At 35.6% G+C, this 16,887-nt stretch overlaps 1 protein-coding gene across 4 annotated transcripts in view; it reads left to right on the forward strand.

Moving 5' to 3' along the window:
- HECTD1 (HECT domain E3 ubiquitin protein ligase 1) overlaps window positions 1-16,887 on the forward strand; it is an 89,416-nt gene that overhangs the window by 69,670 nt on the left and 2,859 nt on the right. For all 4 annotated transcript variants that reach the window (XM_039247112.1, XM_039247113.1, XM_039247114.1 and 1 more), the window contains 14 exons: window positions 1,268-1,390; window positions 3,396-3,552; window positions 5,627-5,849; window positions 6,951-7,005; window positions 7,228-7,410; window positions 7,783-7,990; window positions 8,076-8,161; window positions 8,380-8,507; window positions 10,778-10,979; window positions 12,197-12,334; window positions 12,826-13,433; window positions 14,574-14,652; window positions 14,780-14,873; window positions 15,567-15,717. In XM_039247112.1, coding sequence (XP_039103043.1) covers window positions 1,268-1,390; window positions 3,396-3,552; window positions 5,627-5,849; window positions 6,951-7,005; window positions 7,228-7,410; window positions 7,783-7,990; window positions 8,076-8,161; window positions 8,380-8,507; window positions 10,778-10,979; window positions 12,197-12,334; window positions 12,826-13,433; window positions 14,574-14,652; window positions 14,780-14,873; window positions 15,567-15,717 — 2,435 coding nt within the window. The remainder of the gene's footprint in view (window positions 1-1,267; window positions 1,391-3,395; window positions 3,553-5,626; window positions 5,850-6,950; window positions 7,006-7,227; window positions 7,411-7,782; window positions 7,991-8,075; window positions 8,162-8,379; window positions 8,508-10,777; window positions 10,980-12,196; window positions 12,335-12,825; window positions 13,434-14,573; window positions 14,653-14,779; window positions 14,874-15,566; window positions 15,718-16,887) is intronic.

Below are 16,887 nucleotides of genomic sequence, written 5' to 3' on the forward strand. Positions count from 1 at the left end.
TTCGTTTGTACTTCTCAGTGATTTCCTTCTTAACTTTGACTGTAATCATCTCCTTCTTACTGCCTTTCTTTTCAACCTTTTTCTGCATGGGGGCCATTGTATACACTTGACAGATGTTGACTACAGTATAGTATTAATAAACTCTTGTCATATACTGTATTTAATGTAACTGGCAATAAGGCAGCAGAGGAAAGGGTCTATAACTGCAGGCAGCCTGACCTGGAATGAAGCAAAGCATTCCTAACTAAACTTACTCTTGTATGGAAAAGCAAAGGACTGTCCATAGGTGCTTTGAGGTGACAACAAATACACTAGTACCAGCTGTGGGCACCATCCAACATTCTGAAAATCACTGATTTCTGCCAAACACCATGACATGGGAGACGATCGATCATGTACAATCCCGCAGTGAGAGGGAGAGAAGAACCATTGGCTCAGTTGTGATCCTGTGACATTCAGCATCACAGACTACTCATATGGCAAGACATCGCTCATTTAGCAAGTTTAAATTTATTAGAAATGTTTGCTCATCTTGCGGAACACTTGCAGAACAAGTTACCCTCAATCCAAGGTTTTATTGTATTTGGAAAATATTAAAATGTCACATGACGATGTTTTGAAGGTTTAAAAGTGTAAAGAACTGCTCTAATCCTAAAAAATATAATTTTTATGGTTCTTCCATAAGAATTATATTTTAGTATGTAGTGTTTTGCTGGTAGTATCTGTGTATTATTTCATCGGTCCTTACATCTCTGACATAGTGCATAGAAAAAAATAGTTATGCCCTAATTGATCAGTTAGGTTCAGTACAAAAATGGAGACCCAAGCTTAGAAAGTTTGATCCATAGACCACTCTGATTGTCTTTAAACTGAACCTTTGCCTGCAAATACCATTTATTGTAACTTGTATATTTTTATTTCTTTTTATAAAATGTTAGTAGATTTTTAAAAATTTTATACAGTTGGGTTTTAATGGGGTAAAGAACTTCCAAGAAATACTTTTAGTATATCTTCCTTAAAAACATAGATTACAGTAGCATATTTCTTGTGAAGGTTTGTATACAATGTAAGTTGAATATAAAGCGTTTGATTTTCTGAAGATGGCTAATGAATGTGAAGTGTTTTAATGATAGTTTTGATGATAGGGGTTGATAGTTTGAGGTTAAGCCTGAATGGGGTATATATATGCGTGCTCGCGCGCGTGCGCGCGCGCGTGTGTGTGTGTGTCAAATAATTAGACCTGTCTGTTTACATTTTCTTATTTCAGATTCTGAGACGTCCATCCCTGCAGCGTCGAGCTGGCTCCCGCTCTGATGTGACACACCATGCTGTCACCTCACAGCTGCCACAAGTCCCTGCTGGAGCAGGGAGCCGACCTATTGGGGAGCAGGTAATATCTTAATGGTTATCTTCCCTACAGTGTATTTTCCTCCTTTCACGGAAAGGCATCAACCAAAATGTCTAGAAAAATATACGGGGATAGGGGTGGGGTTAAGAAGCTAGCTGCCAGATAGAGTTAACAAAGAGACATTTCCCTTACTGCTTGGGTTCTGTTTTCTGGAGAGAGTCCATGGTTGCTCTGGCAGCCAAGATTTACAGTTTTCAGTAGTAGAGATAATAATATTAGTCTATTAGCTAAACATTTATTGATCATTATTTAAGTCCTCGGCACTGTTTTCAATACTTTACATGTATTAACTAATCCAATCCTTTTAACAACTTTTTTAGAGTTAGTATTAGTCCTTATTTTCAGATGAAGTGATTGGTAAAGTTCAAACGTAGAAGTTTCGGATCTAGGACCAAATCCAAACGTTCCAGCTACAGAGCTATCAAGTGTACTTTTGATTGCTCTAAAAGTTAATTTTTTTAATTAATTAATTTATTTATTTATTTATTCCTCTTCTCTCCCTCTTTTTTTTCCTAAAAGTTAATTAAGTGTTCAGAGCATCAGGGGCTGTATGTGTCCTTCTAAGTATATACATAATTGTTACCTTTTTTAAAAATGTTTATTATTTTTGAGAGACAGAGACAGAGAGCAAGTTGGGGAGGGGCAGACAGAGAGGGAGACAGAATTTTAAACAAGCTCCAGGCTCCGAGCCATCAGCACAGAGCCTGATGTGGGGCTCGAACCCACGAACCGTGAGATCATGACCTGAGCCGAAGTCGGATGCTTAACCGACTGAGCCACCCAGGCACCCCAATTGTTACTTTTTACATCAGACATTTACAACATCTATAATTCATTGATCTTTTTTGGTTGATATTAAAAGTGAAGAAGAGGAGAAAATGTTCCTTTAAAAAACTTACATTAGGGAAATTTTTAAACATTCTAAAAGTGGAATAGTACAGTGAATCCCAGTAACCCATCATTTGATTCTGGTGGTTACCAGCACGTTACCAAACATGTTTGATTTATCTGTCCCATAACTAAAGTAATTTCAAAGCATTATATTGTATATAATTCAGTATGTAATAAAATTTATATTTTTTAAAAAGCAGCTTATTTAAAAATAATTGTAAGTTCACAAATTACAGGAAATTGCGAAGATACTAGAGCAGTCTTGTGCCCTTTGCCCAGTTTCTTTTGGTGGTTACCTTACCTAATTAGAGTATAATATCAAAATCAGAAAATTGATATTGGTGCCATGTATGTATATGGTTCTTTGTCATTTTATCACGTGTAGTTTTGTGTAACCACCACTAAGGCAAGTTACTTTTTGGTAAGCTTAAATCATTAAGAAATGTATGTGCCTATACATGTTTATATTGGCTCATTTTGTGCTTAAATACAGCTAAATAAGGAAGTGTAATGCTTATAGAGAAGTATTTATTTATTTAAAAAATTTTTTTTAATGTTATTTATTTATTTCTGAGAGAGAGAGACCGCATGAACAGGGGAGGGTCAGAGAGAGAGAGGGAGACACAGAATCTGAAACAGGCTCCAGGCTCTGAGCTAGCTGTCAGCACAAAGCCCGACGCGGGGCTTGAACCCACGAACCGTGAGATCATGACCTGAGCCGAAGTTGGAAGCTCAACTGACTGAGCCACCCAGGTGCCCCAATAGAGAAGTATTTAATATACACCTTATTTTTAAAGATAGCACATTGGGGCACCTGGGTGGCTCAGTTGGTTAAGCATCTGACTCTTTGATTTCAGCTCAGGTCATGATCTCAGGGTTTGTGAGTTCGAGCCCCATGTTGGCTCTGTGCTGACAGGTGGAGCCTGCTTGGGATTCTCTTTCCCTCTCTGTCTGCCCCTCCCTTGCTCACTTGAATAAGCACTGTCTCTCCCTAAATAAATAAACTTTAAAAAAAAAAAGAAAAATAAAGATGGCACATCACTTTTGCAGTAATGAAAAGTTTTATTTTGTTGTATGTGAAATTTTATTTTAATAGGAAGAAGAAGAGTATGAAACTAAAGGAGGACGTAGGAGAACGTGGGATGATGATTATGTGCTTAAGCGGCAGTTTTCTGCTTTGGTTCCTGCCTTTGATCCTAGACCTGGTCGTACTAATGTGCAACAAACAACTGATCTAGAGATTCCACCCCCAGGTACTGTGCCTTTTAGTTCTTGTGATTTAATTTTAATAGATACCAAAGAAGATAGTTATATCTGATTAGGAAAGTAAGTGACTATGTGTACAGGTTTAGAAATAAAAGTTTTTAGGGAAAAAAACCTGTATATCAGTCACAAGTCCTTAAAAATGAAGTTATTTTTAAAGGAGCAAATTACAGTATTTTTAAAGCACTCTGTTTTTGTGTGTGTGTGTGTGTGTGTGTGTGTAGTTTTTAAAGGAAGGCCCATTTAAAGGTGGATAATTTGTATTCTGTATTCTACTAGATCAGAATTGCTATAAAGAAGTATTGTATAGTGGTTTCATTTATGGTTTCTGGAGTTATTCAGCTTGGCAACTCTCTTCTTTACAACTCTGTTTGGGTTGTGCTAGGCATACTTATGATCCCCCAAAGACTTGTAGTTCCTAATCTCCAGAATCTATGAATAGGTAATGTTAACTTGACAAAAGAGACTTTGCAGATGAGATGGGAGAATTATCCTGGATTATCTCGGTAGGCCCAGTGACTGGTGTTCACATGAGAGGAATACAGGAAGGTCAGAGACAGAGAAAGAGATTAGACAACAGGAAGAAGAGATCTGAGTGATGAGGGGCCATGAACTATGGAATATCAGCAGCCTTTAGATGCTAGAAAAGGGAAGGAAATGGATTCTTTCTTGGAACTTCCAAAAAGCAACAAAGCCCTGCCCACCCATTTTAGATTTCTTTTTTTTTTTTAATATATTTTTTATTTATTTCTAGGAGACAGAGAGAGAGAGACGGCATGAGCAGGGGAGGGTCAGAGAGAGAGGGAGATACAGACTCTGAAATAGGCTCCAGGCTCTGAGCTGGCTGTCAGCACAGAGGCCGACGCGGGGCTCGAACCCACGAACCGCAAGATCATGACCTAAGCGAAAGTCGGACGCTTAACCGACTAAGCCACCCAGGCGCTCCTAGATTTCTGACTTCTAGAACTGGTTGTTTCAAACCACTCAGTTGATGGTAGTTTGTCACAACAACAGTAGGAAGCTGATATACTGAGCACATCAGTGTAAGCCTGAATTTTCTTATCTCTTACATGTAGAAAACAATAGTTTCTGTTTGACAAGGTAGTTAAAAAGTTTTTTTTTTTTAAGGTAGTTAAAAAGTTTAAATTAGGTAAAATATATAAGGTGGTTAGCATGACAGTTGGTGTGTGCGTCAATAAACGTCAGCTATTGTAATCAGCATATTATCCTTAAGGAAGACTTAAATGTTCATTAAGTATAGAATGTATTTACATGATAGAATGATACCTGTGTTAAATATGGAAGTAAGTATGCTTCTAATATAATGTTCTATGGTGAGGGGGTGTAAAGGCTGAATCAAAATATTCCAAGAAAAACCTATGCTAGGGAATATAAATAGATAGAGATTTTCTGTAGACCTCTTGGTAATACATTTCATATTGTTACTACTAAAAATCTATACTAAATACTGGCTCTGTACCCAGATTTATATATACTGATGACTACAGAAGTGCTATTTATATTATCAGAAAATTGGAAATGACCTTCATTATGTCTAATAACAGGGATATGGTTCAGTTAAGATATAATGGAATGCCATGCATTGAATAAAGTAATACTTTAAAAGACTCTATCATGATATGAGGGAAAAGTTCCTGAGCTGGGTGTGGGTGTGGGTCTTTATCTCACAATCCACTCATTCAACATGAGCAGAAGGTTGACAGGTCAGAGTATGTGGTTTTCTCAGAGGTGGTTTTCTGTGCAAGTAGAATTATGAATAATTTTAGTTTTCTCATTTATAAGAATAAAATGTTTCTGAAATCTTAAGATTAGCCTGTAATGAGAGATCCCTAGCATATGTATATATTCAGCTTTAGTGCTGTCTTTAACCTAGGTTGATTGTTCTTATTTTTAAAAAAGAAAAATGTTGAGGGCATGAAAGTCCTAAGTAGTCGTTGGCTTTAGCTAATAAATGGCAGAAGAGTTTAGATACTATGTAGCTTGGTCTCCCAGTGGACTGTTTGTTTTAGTGTAATTTTTGTTTGATGTCTTCCATACTTTTAGGAACACCTCATTCAGAGCTCTTGGAAGAAGTTGAATGTACTCCATCACCTCGATTAGCCCTCACTTTGAAAGTAACAGGTCTTGGAACAACTCGTGAAGTTGAATTACCACTCATTAATTTCAGATCAACCATTTTTTACTATGTACAAAAATTGCTTCAGTTGTCCTGTAATGGCAATGTGAAATCAGATAAACTTAGGCGTATTTGGGAGCCAACATACACGTAAGAGATTTTAACTTAATGTTTTAAGTAGATATTTTCATGGTACATGAGCCAAGAAACATTGTAGTTCTCTTTTTTCCTATAGAAATCAGATAGTTGGTTCTTGTTCTCTTGGTGTATAACAGTAGAGAAGAGGATTTCAGACTCATGATGTAGAAATGTTTAAGGTTCCAGCTGGAAGTAACTTTAGAAGTAAACTAGACTAATATCTTGTGTAATAATTGTTGAACTCTTTGGGATTTTGTATGAAGTACTAAATATTTTCTATTACTTGTTTTGGGGTTTGTAAGTTTAAGCCTATGTCTCTTTGTTCATTCATCCATTGAACAAGTAATTAATTATGACCTTGGGCACATTTAATTTTTGGTGTCTCATTTTATTAATCTGTAAAATGAGAGTGGCTGTGGAATCAATGAGTTAATATATGTAAAGTGTTTTCAGTATTGTCTGGCTGCTCAGTCTTTTCTATAATAATAATTTATTTAATAATATAGTTTAATGTAATTCATAATAATTATAATCATCCTTATGTGAACTTTTATTTTTCTGATGTTTTCTTAACATCGTTGATAATTTTATATAATGTCTAATAAAGTAATCTAGATTCTTTTGAGAGAGTACAGAAGGCCATCAGGTTATTTCCCCCACCCTGTTCAATTTTTTACGGAAGTTTTAAATTTGATCTCCACTTCCTAGGTAATGCTCCTGGTCCATGTTATTCCTATCCTGTTTTTCTCTCTTGACACAGAAACAAACCATTTCTCATCTCTTTTTATTTTTACAACAGTATATGAAAGTTATGGCATGATATAGTATATTATTTCATACCTTTAAAAGTTCTAGGTTTGATGTATGCATTCTTTGCAGTTATGCTAAATGTATAAATAATAGCTCTTTTTCAGGACATGATTTCTGCTACTTTCCCTCATGTTTAACAAATTAATTTATTTTTATAAATTCTCTCTGAGTTTAATGTTTAAGCATATGGCTTTAAACATATTTAAAATATATGGCATATATTTTAAAGAATTGAAGCCTTATTGGAAATAACCACAAATCATTTGATTTACAAATTAATGTGAAAAATATCTTCATGTTTAGAATCATGTACAGAGAAATGAAGGATTCTGACAAAGAAAAGGAAAATGGAAAAATGGTAAGCTGTATTTAAATGGGTCTTCTTAGCTACTTAGTGCAAAAAGGGAAAAATAAAGAAAAACTGACACTTTTAATTGAACATTTGAGGGGGAAGAATTACTAACATGGAATTCTTTAAATGAGGTTAAATGCATGATTTTAAAGCTACCTTATGTAATGCATGTGACATAGCATAGACTTTTAATCAGGAAAGGCCAACATTTGGTTTTTCCTATTGTAGGGTTGTTGGTCTATAGAGCATGTGGAACAGTACCTTGGCACTGATGAATTACCAAAGAATGACTTGATAACCTACCTGCAGAAGAATGCAGACGCCGCTTTCCTGCGCCACTGGAAATTAACTGGCACTAATAAAAGTATTAGGAAAAACAGAAATTGTTCTCAGCTCATAGCTGCATATAAGGTATATGTTGGCATCAAAACACAATTGGGAATGGCTTTCTGCTTTGCAGCTTTTTAAGATTCTTAAGAAAAAGAGGTTCATTGGGACATGCTTAAAATTATGAGGTTGTATTTAACATTGTTAATATGCCAAGTACTAAAATTTCAATTTGTGATATTAGATCTAAGCACATGGTTTTAATATGGTTTACAGTGGTTATAGTTTATTTGGGAGCCCTAATGGTTTAGAAGTCATTGATTTTCAATTTGGGTAATAGTGTTTTTATTTAAAAAGAAGGCAATTCTTTGAAAAATTTCAGCATTTTAAAATACTAATAGGATGATATTGCTTTTCTTGAAAATGTGATTAATGATGGGTTTGCTAATTGTTTAGGATTTTTGTGAGCATGGAACAAAGTCTGGATTAAACCAGGGGGCCATTTCTACTCTTCAGAGTAGTGATATTCTTAATTTGACAAAAGAACAGCCTCAGGCCAAAGCTGGCAATGGTCAGAATTCTTGTGGAGTAGAAGATGTCCTTCAGCTGCTGCGTATTCTCTATATCGTTGCAAGTGACCCTTATTCAAGAATATCCCAAGAAGGTCCGTAAGAATCCTTGTTTCATTTCTATGGCATTTAAAAAAGGGAAGTCAGTTTATATTTTTATTAATTTCATTAATTTTACAGAAGGTGATGAGCAGCCCCAGTTTACTTTTCCACCAGATGAATTCACTAGCAAAAAAATCACAACAAAAATTTTGCAGCAGATTGAGGTAATAAACTCAGATAGTCGAACTCTTCAATCTGTAACTGTTGGACTTTCAAATACTGTCTCTTCTTCCTTTTCTGCTTTCTACCATCTCTACGGTTTGTCTAATTCAGTGATTTAGGCCATATTGTCCACTGTATTAATTTCTTCAGTTGATTTTAAGAACTCCTTTTTGTCTTTGTAAATAATTGCCTTAAGACATTATTATTTGTTAATTTACAGGAACCATTGGCATTGGCAAGTGGGGCTCTACCAGACTGGTGTGAACAGTTAACCAGCAAGTGTCCTTTTCTGATACCATTTGAAACTAGACAGCTTTATTTCACATGTACAGCATTTGGTGCATCAAGGTAGGAAGTGTGGCCTTTTTTATTTTTTTAATGTGGTATAAGCTCAAAATGTACAAGTATACTTTATGTCAGGACTGATGGAAGGAGTATATTATCTTGTTTTCCTATAAAGAGTTATCAGTATTGAAACACTTTGATTTCCCGTTGGATATATGCTCTCTGACAGTTGACTCTTGAAAAATGTGGGGGTTAGGGACGCCAACCCCTCCACACTGTTGAAAATCAGATTTAAAAATGTGTATAACTTTTGACCCCTCAAAACTTTACTGATAGCCTCCTGTTGACCAGAAGTCTTACTGATAACAAAAACAGTTAACATGTATGTTGTTTTATTTGTTTGTCTGTTTTGTTTATTTAGAGTGTGAGCGAGACGGGTAGGGGCCAAGAGAGAGGGAGAGAGAGAATTCCAAGCAGCCTCTGTGATGTCAGCACAGAGCCTGATGCAGGGCTAAATCTTACAAAGTGTGAGATAATGACCTGACCCAAAATCAGGAGTCAGATACTCAGCCGACTGAGCCACCCAGGCACACCTATACTGTATTCTTAGAAACAAGTAAGCTAGAGAAAAGAATATGTTTTATTTTATTTTATTAAAAAAATTTTTACTGTTTATTTTTGAGAGAGAGAGACAGGGCATGAGTGGGGGAAAGGCAGAGAGAGAGGGAGACACAGAATCTGAAGCAGGCTCCAGTCTCTGAGTTGTCAGTGCAGAGCCTGATGCGGGGCACAAACTCAAGAACTGTGAGTTCATGACCTGAGCTGAAGTTGGAGGGTTGACTGATTGAGCCACCCAGGCACCCCTAGAGAAAAGAAAATATTAAGAAAATCATAAGGAAGAAGACAAATTTGTAGTCCTGTATTTATAAGAAAAAAAGAGATCCACTTATAAGTGGAGCCTTGCAGTTCAAGCCTGTGTTATTCAAGGATCAAATGTAGTGTGCTTTCCATCAGCATTTACTGTACAGTTTCTTAAGTAGCTTACATAAATTTTTAGTTCCTGATAATCCCAGAAATATCAACTTATGTGCTTATGATTACCTTTGATAACATTGAAAGGTTCCTTCCTTTTGGCCATCATTTTTTTCTTACAGTCTTCAAACGTACTACATATTTTAACTTCTTTTTTCTGTCTGCTTACATTAGATGAAAGTTTCATGAGGGCAGGAATTTCTGGCAGTTTGTTCACTAATCCAGCTGTAGTTCCTAAAGCAGTGTTTATAGCACATTGGAGGTATTCAGTAATATTTTTTGAATGATTGAGTACCCAGAGTACTTTCAAAGTAGGTATAAGTAGAAAAATTATAATTTCAAATGGAGCTGTTGGCTTCCCTGAAAGTTATACTTTTTATAAATCATTTGATTTCTGTTTTATAGATGAAGAAATTGATTCTCAGAGCATATAACTGATTGGCTCGAAGATTAGCAAATAATTGTAGCACACATGAAAGCAAATCTTTTCAGTTTCTTCCTTCTAGTTCAAGATTCTCCTACCCTCTAGGGTGGGTTAGCTCTGTATTGTCCAAAAGAAAATATTTTATTTTTTTAAGATTTTACTTTAAGTAATCTTCACACACCCAATGTGGGTCTCAAACTTAACAACCCTAAGATCAAGAGTTGCACATTCTATCAACTCAGCCAGCCAGGTACCCCCAAAAGAAAATACTTTAAAATCAGTAGCATTTTTCAGTTTGAATCACAGTAATAAATAATAAAGTTAGCTTAACCATTTTTTAGGTTCTCTGATAGTTAAGAAATATTTGCTTATATTTGTATGTATTATAAGTTTGTTTTTGAATTGAAGTAAAGTTGATAACCGTATTACATTAATTGCAAGTGTACAACCATGATTCAGCAATTCTGTACATTACTTTGTGCTCACAAGTGTGACAACTGTCTGTCAATCATACAATACTACTACAGCACTATTGACTGTATTCCCGATGCTGTTTTTTCATCCCCCGTTTGTGTGTATTTTTATGTGTTCTTTGAGATTTGGCCCATGGACCTTTATTTTCATCTGTTAATTCCTCAGGTAAAGAGGAAAAATGCAGGCCTAAGTACTTTCTTAATTTATTTAAGGAAAAGAGCAAAAGAGTTTATATGTTTTAACTCAAAGAGGGCACAATTTATGCAATAAAAAAACTTACTATATTTTCTCACCTAATAAAATGCAACTTAAAAAAATTCCTCTTTGAATTATGTTGCTGGTGTAGTAGTACATTCAAACTGTTACTGAATATTACAGCTACATGAACATTTTTCTATTTCAGAGCAATAGTATGGTTACAAAACCGACGTGAAGCCACTGTGGAAAGAACAAGGACCACCAGTAGTGTAAGGCGAGATGATCCTGGGGAGTTTAGAGTGGGTCGTCTCAAGCATGAAAGAGTAAAAGTTCCACGTGGTGAATCGCTGATGGAATGGGCTGAGAATGTCATGCAAATTCATGCAGATCGGAAGTCAGTTCTTGAGGTACCACACATAGAATTTCTTTTAGTATGAAGGAATGACAGAAAACATACAGTCAGCCTGTATGTTCCACAGCATACAAACTGCATTAGATAGAAATGAGGAAGGATTTCTCTGTCCTCTATGTAAATAGAGCATCTTTTGAAAGAGGATGTCAGCTTACCTCCTCAGAGGTTAGGATCTTGTGATTTGATGAGCAGCAAAGAGTATCTTCACTTTTGAGGTAGGAAGATGTTTGGTGTTTTTGAAGGATACTACTCATTTCTTAACAAAGCCTGAACTGAATAATAGCCCTCACTAAGGATTCTTTTTGATAGTCTCAGTTTTACCTGTACATTAAGCTGTGCTATTAGGTATTTGCATTTTTTTGGAGCAGCACACTGTGTTATAACTATTCAACTGTGCTTGGTATTATACCATGGGTCTGTATTGAGAGATGTTATAGCAGATGGAAGTATAAAATGTAATGTATTTACTGTAGAGATGGTATTGTAGGCATTGTTGAGTGTATCCCATATGCTTCTTATTTCTTATATGAGGGACAATGAAAGAAATCTCTGTTCTGTCACAAATATGAACCAGCTGCTTAGTTTATCTTTTAGATCAGAGACTGATCATGACAAACATGCTGTATCTTTAGAAAATATATAAGGCTATGGCTTTCACTTTAAACTCTATTTGCCTTCATCTTATTCATCCTACTCATATATTCCTTTAACCAGAAAATCCTCAGTTATTTTATTTTTATTTTTTTACCATGTACTATGTTTTTGTAAGCTGCCTCTTACAGTTGGGGAATATGTACACTATGGATACAAAAACCTTGAAATTGCCTCAAGTCAGGAACAACTGAAAGAGTTTAGGTTTTGGTGTCATATAGATACACAGACAAATCTGTATGCCATCATTTTCTCAAGCAAATAATTTAACCTTTTTATCTAAACTTGGTTTCCTTTGCTGTAACAAAAGAGATGAAATCTATTTTGTAGGGTTGGTGTGAGAGATCAATGTATGAACAATGTTCACCACAGTGTTTAAATGTATAATAGTGTATAATAAATATACTTTTTAGAAAAACTAGAGTAAAACTTCTGTGTTGTTTATAATACTAATTCCGCTGCTATTATTTAAAAAAAAGATGTATTTTTGGGGCAAGAATGGGATCATTTAAAAACATTTTCTTTAAGCTCACTGTTCCCCACAATTTGTTCATATTTCAGGTTGAATTTTTAGGAGAGGAAGGAACTGGCTTGGGCCCTACATTAGAGTTTTATGCTCTGGTGGCAGCAGAATTCCAGAGAACTGATTTGGGAGCTTGGCTTTGTGATGATAACTTTCCAGATGATGAATCTCGTCATGTAAGATTTATTTCTCATTTTGTGATTATTTGTGATTCTGCTTTTAGAAAGTTTTAAAAATAAGGCTTTCAGAGTGTAAGCCAGGTTTTCCAACTTCCTTTTCATTATTGATTAATATTTATTCATTTATTTATTTTTAATGCAAAGAGAGCACAAGCAGGGAAAGGGTAGAAAGAGAGGGAGAGAGAGAATCCCAAGCAGGCTCCATGCTGACAGCACAGAGCCTGTTGTGGGGCTCAGACTCACAGACTGTGAGATCTTGACCGGAGCTGAGATCAAGAGTTGAATGCTTAACTGACTGAGCCAGCCAGGCGCCCCTGTTACTGATTAATCTTGATACTGTTAAAATGTTTTTATAGAATAAAATTCAGTCACCAAAAACTAGTAAAAGGTATATATACGTACTTTAAGATAACTAAATTGATCAAGATATTTAATATTTCTGCATCTTTTATTTAATTTTATTTGTATTTCTCCCTCTAAAAATTTAGGTTGATCTTGGAGGTGGATTGAAACCCCCCGGATACTATGTGCAGAGATCATGTGGACTGTTCACGGCACCATTTCCACAAGATAGTGATGAGCTTGAAAGGATCACGAAACTCTTTCATTTCCTTGGGATTTTCTTGGCCAAATGCATTCAAGACAATAGACTTGTGGACTTACCTATTTCTAAGCCTTTCTTTAAACTCATGTGTATGGGTGACATTAAAAGCAATATGAGTAAATTAATTTATGAGTCACGAGGTGATAGAGACTTACACTGTACTGAAAGTCAGTCTGAAGCTTCTACAGAAGAAGGTCATGATTCACTCTCAGTAGGAAGCTTTGAAGAGGATTCAAAATCAGAATTTATTCTAGATCCCCCCAAACCAAAACCCCCAGCTTGGTTTAATGGAATTTTAACTTGGGAAGACTTTGAACTAGTAAACCCACACAGAGCCAGATTTTTAAAAGAAATTAAAGACCTTGCTGTCAAGAGGCGTCAGATTTTAAGCAACAAAGGTCTTTCTGAAGATGAGAAGAACACGAAATTACAGGAACTAGTGCTAAAGAATCCATCAGGGTCTGGTCCTCCACTTAGCATTGAGGATTTAGGGTAAGTTTATATATACATTCTTCAACCTAATGGATGAACAGGTTTTAACACTTTTGTTTCTTTGTCTCCACTAAAACACAATGTGTGAATAAATAGTCTATTAAGAACAATAATATGCCATAGGAAATACTGTTGATTTGAATCTTTGTAGAGTTCATATTATAAAGACAACATTCAGAATACCAGAGTATAGTTTATTAATCATTAAATAAGTCTCTGGAAAGTTATCTGATTTATCACATGTGATTTATATATATATATTTATATATATATAGTTTGAAGGTCCAAAGCCAAAGATCCTTTGAGAAATCATAGCTAATTAATATATATAGTGTACTTTGGCGAAGCTCAAATTAGTTTGCTTTATATGTAGGCATTATGCTCAGTGGCTGTACTAGCTCACTCTGATGCTACTTATCTTTTGATAAAAGTCTTTTAATTTCTATACATGTAATAATATACCCTTTGTCTGTTTTCCTCTGATTTGGGATTGACTGCAAGTCTGTCTCTCTGTTTCTCTCTTTCTTGATAATGTTGAAAAGTTTTATTTGATAAATTATTATATATTCAAGGTCTTATTTGAGGGTAGGGACAGAGCATGAATAACTTTAGTGAAGCAATAGTTCCTTCTTGGAAAAAAGAAGTAAAGATGTTTCTGTCCTAAGTTATTGCAAAAACTCTTACTTTAATAATTTCGTGCCATAAAGGGGAAATGAAATATAGAAAGGTGGTGGTTTCATGCAGTCTTTGCAAAGCCAGGTTTGGTGGTGATTGACCTAGTAGTTTTTGTGCACAGGGATTTTGCATTCAAAAGGCCTCATGCTTAACATCTAAGCTAGAGAAGTGTGGGGAATCATGGTTTTGGCAGCAGTGTTTTAAAAATTAAACACTGGGGTGCCTGGGTGGCTCAGTCGGTTAAGCGTCTGACTTCGGCTCAGGTTTGAGCCCCACGTCGGGCTCTGTGCTGACAACCAACTCAGAGCCTGGAGCCTGTTTCAGATTCTGTGTCTCCCTCTCTCTCTGACCCTCCCCTGCTCACACTGTCTCTCTCTCTCTCAGAAATAAATAAAAACATTTAAAAAAAAAAAATTAAACACCAATGGTAGCTGTGTGTTAATCTAATCCTTTTTGTCTTGCCAGTTTAAATTTCCAGTTTTGCCCTTCCTCAAGAATATATGGTTTTACAGCTGTGGATCTCAAGCCAAGTGGGGAAGATGAGGTAAAATTTTTCCTTTTGATACAGTTGTAAGTTCAGAAACATCCTCTTGATGAGGCCAGTTGTAGTAGGTGCTACTGAAAATATCCCTAGATATTAAACAATAATGTTGGCAAATTTTCCTTTGCAGATGATAACAATGGATAATGCAGAAGAATATGTGGATTTGATGTTTGACTTTTGTATGCATACGGGTATTCAGAAACAGATGGAAGCCTTTAGAGGTAATTTTTAGGGCTCTTTAGCTTTAATATTTCTCCTTTTACTTAGAGACTGTTGAAATTCAGGCAGATCCCTTGTCAAGAATTGCTGGTAGTCTCTAGATTTGCCTCGTAGTTTTTTCGCTTCCAGATAGTTAGGTCCTGCAGAGTACCCAGAACAGGTTGGAATGTTCTCAAGCCGTGGCATACCCTCAGCTTGCTCCTCCTGAGTAATGTCGGACCCACTTTTGGCCTCCATTTGATATTTGTATGTGGACATAGGTTGTGTACTTTTCCACATTACGTGATCAGAATGAATTAAAACCATGTTAGAACCTAAATTCTTCAGGTGAAAATTGAAGCAAAATATATTAGACTATTTGTCACTTTCTAGTTCTGAAAAAGAATACAGATTTGGCTAGCTCGTATGATGCAAAGAGCTAGTTAAGAAATTACTAGAATTTAGTTACCATAATGACTGAGCTGCGTATCTGTTCAGATTTATGATACTAAATGAAATTTCTGTACTTAAAACCTTAGCATAGCTTTGATTTCAAGCTATTTTAATTTGTTTTTTCAAACATTTATTAATATTTTTTTCATTATCCATTCAGTTGATATTAGGTATTTTGATTTGAAATTTGGTACTTTGAAATTATAACTTAGAAATTGAGTATTGTGTTTTATTGTTTTTGTTTTTTGCTGTGTATAATGTAGATGGGTTTAATAAAGTTTTTCCAATGGAGAAATTAAGTTCCTTCAGCCATGAAGAAGTCCAGATGATTCTTTGTGGAAACCAGTCACCATCCTGGGCAGCAGAAGATATTATTAATTATACTGAACCTAAGTTGGGTTATACACGTGACAGGTATGTGTTGGTTATTTTCTAAGGTCTATAAAATAGTTTATGTTCCAAAATCAAATGACAGTTCCTCTATAAAGAACTATAACTCAGTGAATTACATTCATAAAGTAAGTGAGAAAGCAGTTAAGTCTTTATATCCATTGATAAGTCTGAGTTTACACAAAAATATAACTGAGTCTTTGTTGATGTTAAGATTCCATTTTAATTGTTCACTCTTTTAAAAATTGGGTAAATTGTAATCTTTAGGGTTCATTGTTTTTGAGAGCTTATTTGGAGGTTCCCAGCAGGGGAGTGCAGCTACTCTATACCCTTGGCCGAAGAACGGTCTTCCTCTATTGGGGAAGGTCGTCCTCTTCCACTGAGTGCGCAGCTTGGGGAGGGATGTACATGGAGCGGTGAGGGAGGAAGGGGGCGCTGCCTAGCCAGCCAGATCAGCCAAATCAACCCTGGTGATCAATGGGGTGACAGATGTCACAGCCAGATCACCCTCACATCTGAGACTTCATTGTTTTTTATACTAACCTTTATTTTTTTTTTAATATGAACCTTATAAAAGAGTTGAAAGAATTCCCAAGTATCCTTTACCCAGGTTCAACTATACTTAACATTTGTTTTATACTGTTTATACACAAACACACATACTTATCTGTATACCTACACGTGATGTATATGTGTGTGTATACTATTTTTTTTTAACCATTTGAGAATATGTTGCATATATCACACCCCTTTTTTCTTTCATACCATTGATTTTTTTTTTTTTTTTTTTTAAGACTACAGGCTGTATATTACCTTTCTTTTTAAAAGTTTCCAGGGGCACTTGGGTGGCTGAGTCAGTTAAGCATCTGACTCTTGGTTTTAGCTCAGGTCATGATCTTGTAGTTTTGTGAGTTTGATACCTGTGTGCAGCACAGAGTCTGCATGCTATTATGTGTCTTCCTCTCTCTCTGCCCCTCCTCCACTTTCACTGTCTCTGTCTTTCTCTCAATGAATGAATGAATGAACTTTAAAAAAATAGTTTCCAAACTAACTAAAATAAGAGTACAGTTGACCCCTTTAGGATTTGGGGTACAGTTGAAAATCTGTATATAAACGTTTGATGCCCCAAAACTTAGATACTAATAGCCTACTCTGACCAGAAGCTTTACCAATAATATGAACATATTTTGTGTG

The sequence above is a fragment of the Hyaena hyaena genome, unplaced genomic scaffold (assembly GCF_003009895.1).
Source record: "Hyaena hyaena isolate Hyena2069 unplaced genomic scaffold, ASM300989v1 scaffold_291, whole genome shotgun sequence".
Lineage (NCBI taxonomy): Eukaryota > Metazoa > Chordata > Mammalia > Carnivora > Hyaenidae > Hyaena > Hyaena hyaena.